The sequence below is a fragment of the Octopus bimaculoides genome, chromosome 20 (genome assembly GCF_001194135.2).
Source record: "Octopus bimaculoides isolate UCB-OBI-ISO-001 chromosome 20, ASM119413v2, whole genome shotgun sequence".
Classification (NCBI taxonomy): domain Eukaryota; kingdom Metazoa; phylum Mollusca; class Cephalopoda; order Octopoda; family Octopodidae; genus Octopus; species Octopus bimaculoides.
The window spans coordinates 29,342,003-29,347,987 of record NC_069000.1 but is presented as its reverse complement, the minus strand read 5'-3'; the positions used below and the strand labels follow the sequence as shown (position 1 = coordinate 29,347,987).

General features: G+C 38.5%; 1 protein-coding gene across 1 annotated transcript in view; it reads left to right on the top strand.

The window, feature by feature from the left end:
- Positions 1-5,985, top strand: part of LOC106878424 (protein capicua homolog) — a 93,287-nt gene that overhangs the window by 63,960 nt on the left and 23,342 nt on the right. The window contains exons 9-11 of the mRNA XM_052975061.1: positions 347-689; positions 973-1,383; positions 4,201-5,569. Of these exons, the coding sequence (XP_052831021.1) occupies positions 347-689; positions 973-1,383; positions 4,201-5,569 (2,123 nt within the window). The remainder of the gene's footprint in view (positions 1-346; positions 690-972; positions 1,384-4,200; positions 5,570-5,985) is intronic.

The window sequence follows — 5,985 nt, the reverse complement described above, 5'->3', positions numbered from 1 at the left end:
CAGCTGAGAACTACTGGGTTAGATAGACTAAGGCCATTTGAGAGGTAGGTGTTTTTGCATTGAACTCAATATAGTCACTGGTGATAGGATATCAGCCACGAAGCAAGCACCTGGTTGTGCTTTTACATGGCAGTGCATGGTCGCTTTTATCTGGCACCAGCACAGGATTCATGCAGATCAGTCCTCACCACCAGGGGGAACAGTCTTAACAGTTCTGCTGCCCAACTCCTGAGCTTCGAAGCTATCATAGAAAACACTTCTATTCACAGCCATGTCCATGTGGTTAAGAAGTTTATTTAATTGTTTAGTTATGTATTTGATTTTTTTTTTTGTTTCTTTTTTGCAGAAACGAGCTCAGCCAGTGAATCAGTTGCAAGGGTCAGTGCAGTCTCTGCACCAGTCGCAGCACCAACTGAAATCTCAGCTGAACTCACCGCATACTCCATCTGCATCGCTCCAGCAAGGAGGCATGCTACCATCATCATCGTCACCACCACAGCCGCCACCTTCTCAACACCATCCTTCTTCACTCATGCCTACCCTGCCTCCAGTTTCTGCCTCCTACATACAACAGCACTCTTCATCTGATTCTGTTGCTACACAGTCGAGGCAATCACATCCAATGGATGATGATGATGACAGTGATAATGGACATATGGTCATCTATGAGGCAGATGATGGTAGCACGGGTATGTCAGCCTTATCATCACACAATCTCTTTTATCCTTATCTTTTCTACTTCGAATTTCTATTTTTGTCTCTCTAATTTTGTCCCTCTCTCTCTCTCTCTCTCTCTCTCTCTGATTTTTTTCTCCTTTCCTCTCTTTGTCATTCTCTCTCTCTCTCGTCTGTCTTTCTCTTTTGTTCTTTCTTTGTTAGTTTAATCATTATGATAACCCTACATTTTTCCAAGTCATCTCAGTCCTACTGTGTATTTAATTCAACCATTATTATGTGTTTTTTTTTTTACAGGTAAAGATGATGATGATGGTGGCGAAATAGACTTAAACTGTAAAGAGCAGGTCTCTGACAGTGAGACTGATAGTCAAACCGAAGATGATGGCATCATTGAGAATAAAGCTTTCCCCCAACAACGTTTTTCTCCCATGATGACTCATATCTCTCCAGCAGACTATGCATATCGGCCAGAGCCAAGAAAGAGTGTTCCAGGCTCTCCAGGCAAAACTAACCTTGATAAACCAGACATGGTCAACTCAATTGTGCCATCCAGTCATGAGAAGTTTGTGTTTCGTCCATCCCATTCTGGTTCCAGTTTCCAACCTGTTGGTGCTATGTTCAAAGCAAGGAACAAGCCCGAACGGACCCCAGTATCCAACATGCGAGAGGAGGTGTATGAGAGAGGAGAACAAAGAGTAATGCAAGGTACATTATATTTTCTTATGCTTCACCTGCTGTTGTTAATTTCCCAGGAGTCACAAATGGCTTGAAGTTTATGTTCTTCATTTTTCAAATTTGCCATCATTCCTGTCAGTTATCTCCTTGCTTTTACTACCTTCCTACTCCTCTCACATCATTCACTGTTTACATTTCTGTTACTTAAATACTATGCTGTCAGTAGTGCCAACACAGATCCTCTTTGATCACTTTCTTCAACTTCTGGATTTTATTTCTTTGCCTTTATTTTTCATAGATTCTTTTCTTTCCTTTCCTTGTTCTTCTGTATTTCAGTTTTTATTTCTCTCACTATTCAAATTCTATTCCTTTGGTGTTTCAAGAAACATTTCCAACAAAGGGTTCTGCCCACAACATTGAACACTTCCTTTTCCTCATAACAAACCAATTTATTCCAGTTCTAAATTGTTTACGCTTGCTAATTACTAATACAGACCATTGTTAGTTTCTTAAGACAAATAGTACTGCATTGTTTTATGCATGGCTCCATGCAAATAAGCAATAGGCTGGATTCTGTCAATGTTTTTAACCAAAGAATTGGAAGTCACATCAGTCCTGTGAAAAACACTTATATTCTGTCATTTAGATTATTGTCCCCAACTATGGTTCTCTTATAATGTTAAGTTCACTACTGGAAGAAATCCAGTGATCCAAAGGAGATCGCCTCTATACAACAGTTGTACTACTGAGAGAGGTTGAAAACTATGAATCCACTCCTTGAAGTGAAGAAAAGTCATACAATAACATTTATTATGTATCATATACAATTTTTTCCAGATTTTTAAATCTATATGTTTGGGGTATATTCAAGTGCAACACCATATTTAATGTACATGGCTGGAAGTAAGCTATATCTGTCGTCCAAGCTAAATGATGTGTAACTTGTCATTGTTTTATCATTATAATAATAATAATACCTATAAGTATGTCCATATCAGCAGTTGTATCAATCAATGTCTAATTAAATAATGCAAAATTTTTCTCATAATTTTTGATATCAAGTAATCAAAATAAAATTGACATTGATAGCATTAAAACACAGATTTTGTTTTTGAAGTAATTTGTACTGTAAATTCATATTATATATGTATGATATCTACACAGTTTATATGTCCTTCTTGATTACATTTTTAATATTGAATTGAATATTTAAAATATGTTTTTTCACTGTCTGAAATTTTAAAATACTGTTTCAATGTACTTACTGTCTTTAAAAAATTATTGAAAAATGAAAGACAAATTTTTTTCACAGTGGCATGATATTAAAAGTGCATATCATACATGAAAGATTTTTTTTTTCTAGAATTTCTTAGCCCATAATTTGTGCTGCACACTATATGTGTATGCATATTATACAAATGTATACAGTAATTTATATCTGAATAATCTTGGAAATACTGACAGCCAACTTTCTCTGCTGTTTTGTGTATCAGATGAAGAAGGATCACAATAAGTATTGACACATTGTGCTGATGGAAACCTATCTGTTACTCATGTGCTCTTAATACTTATTGCCTCTGTGCAACTGCAGCATGTAAAGTCTACCTCTTCTGTAAGCCTACTTGTAATTCAACAACACTTTTTGTGTCTATACACTGTAAATGGTCATTTCTCTGATGGTAGAGTTTTGCTTTCTCTCATACTTACTAATGCTTTAGTCTTTGCTAAGTTTTCTTCAATGCCTGTCAGTTCTAAGTTTTGTTCCTATATCTATGAACAAAAACTATGGACACATAAAAGGTGCAGCAATATCAGAGGGGGGTTAACAGGGAAAATAGCTTTTGTATGTGGAAGATGCACAGGTACAATAAACATCGAAAATGTACAGAAAATAGACTCCATCAATTGCCAAAGGAACAAGCTAGAGTTAGTAGACAGCTTCCGTTATCTAGGTGACCAAGTTAGTAGTGGAGTTGGATGCTCCAAGAGCATAGCTGTGAGAATAAGATTAGGCTGGGCAAAGTTCAGAGAGCTCCTACCTCTGCTGGCAGCAAAGGGCCTCTCCCTCAGACTGAAAGGCAGATTGTGCAAACAGCTATGCTATGTGGCAGTGAAACATGGGATGTGACAGCTGAGGACATGCATATGCTTGAAAGAAATGAAGCCAATATGCTTCACTGGATGTGCAATGTCAGTGTGCATGTTCGATAGAGTGTAAGCATCTTGAGAGAAAAGTTGGGCATAAGAGGCATCACATGTGGCAAGCAAGAGAGACAACAGAGCTGGTATGGTCATGTGATGCATATGAACAAGGACAGTTGTGTAAAGAAGTGCCAGTCTCTAACTGTGGAGGGAACCTGTGGTAGAGGTAGACTCAGCTGCAGAACCTCTGCCAAATGAGACTGGAGTCTGGTGCAGCCTTCCAGCTTGCCAGCCCTGGTCAAACCGTCCAACCCATGCCAGCATGGACAATGAATGTTAAATGATTATGATAATATATATATATATATATAAAAGGGGGATGTTAAAATGATGGTGATGTAGACACATATTTATATTGCATTGTTTTAGGCCAAGTTTTTCATGTTAACACTAACCACTATGTGAAGCAAGAGGTAGAATTTCTCAGTGTAATTGGTTTTCTGTCTTTTTGCTGTTTTCCACTTGACTATACTTTCATACACACATGTATACACACAGTTTAATGTAGAATGAATCTGTATTTTTAGAATTGCTGTTGAAAGATTGCATTTAACCATCATTATTTTTATTTGCATGAATTTGTTCTGTTTATTTTTATCCTAATTCATTTCCATTTATTGGATTCTTTTTTTCTTTTTTTTCTAGAACGTTCTGAGAAACAAGAAGTAAGCCAACCCCAATATAACCAGAGCACTCAACAACCTGTTACTCAACAGCAAACCGTTCGGTTAGGTGGCATGAAGATTCACAATATAACAATGACAACTCATGAAGACCAGCAAATAGTTTTCTCATCCAACACACAAACTACACTGGGCAAACAGAATGGCCGTGGACCCATTGTAGGTAAAATGACTCAGAAGGCATCGAAAGTTAAACAACAGCAGGCTAACACCCAGAGTCAAACAGTGGCTTCACCCACAGTCCTCCAGTTTGTATCAAGCAGTAACATCCAAATTTTGAGTGCTGCAACACAGCCGATGCTTACGACTGGTTATCAGAACACTAGTGGTCAAATAGCTCCAACCTATAGCACTACGTGTAAACCCATCACCACACCTGTGCCAATTGCATCAAAACCACCTGGTATGACCAGCCATAATTCAGCATCCAATATGCCTGTTACTTCTTCGGTTAATGTGACACCTGCTCAGGTGAAGACTGGACTGGCTGGGATTAACGTTCAGCCACAGCCTGTTATACAAGCAACCCCCAAAACACCCATGAAAAGTGTCGGACCAATACTTGTACAGACTATTCCTGCAAACCAGTATGGGATGGCAACAGCTGTCACGTCTGGTAGCTTTATGACATTAAGAAATGTGGCCCCTCCTCATACATCACAAGCACAAGGTCAGCCAGTGAGTCCTGCTGTCACAGCATCTGGTCCTTTAGTTACCAATTTGGTACTGAAACCAACTAATCAAGGTTCTTCTCTACAGGGCAGCCAATCTCCAGGAATAGCAAATACAATTAACATTGGACAACAAGGAAACATCCAAGCAACACACGTTCAGTATATCCTGCCTTCATTTCCCCTGCCCCAAGGTTCTATTCATTTGACATTAGCTGGTGGTCAGAATACACAAACCCTCAATCAACACACCTCGAACAAGATCCAGGTAGCACAGACAAATATCAAAACTAGCAATGCTCAACCACAGATACAACAAGTTGTTACACCTTCGATCTCACCTAATATTGGGACACAGACTCTGCAGATTTTCAACCAGAAGCAATCGTGTGCACCAGGTCAGACGCCCCCATTGGTCACTCAGTTGGTGACTGTCAGTCAAGCTGGGTCGGGAGCAGGCAACCCTACAGCACAACACATACAGTTACCAGCTGGCACAATTGGCCAGCCTGGTGTCTCTGTCACCGTGCAACAATCTGCAGGCCAGCACATTCCACAGCAGCAGCAGCAGCAACAACAACAAGTGATCTCTCAGCAACCTACAACACAACAACACCAACAACAAACTACACAAAGGGTTCTACTGCCACCAGCAAAGGCGTAAGCTTGTTTTATTTTTTAAATCAATAATATCATTGAACTATTTTTCATAGCTTTATATACTTGGTAATGAGTATGTGGGTGTGAAAATATATAATATAATTAAATATATAACATAAGTTATATAATTAATTAATAATATAGGTGTGTATGTGTTTGTGTGTATATATATATATATATATATATACACACACACATTTTTTTTTTTTTTACAGAATGTAACCACATGTGAATCATTGGTGATTTTCTTCCTGTCTTCCTTTCTATTGGACTTTCCTCTGTTTCTGAAGAAGAGCTTTGCTCAAAATGCTAAATCATTTTTCTTTCCTTCCCTGAGCATCTGCCAATACTTTACAATGTACCACGTCCTCACGTTGTTTTTCTGTTCTTCTTTTTTGGGGATTTACTATATATAT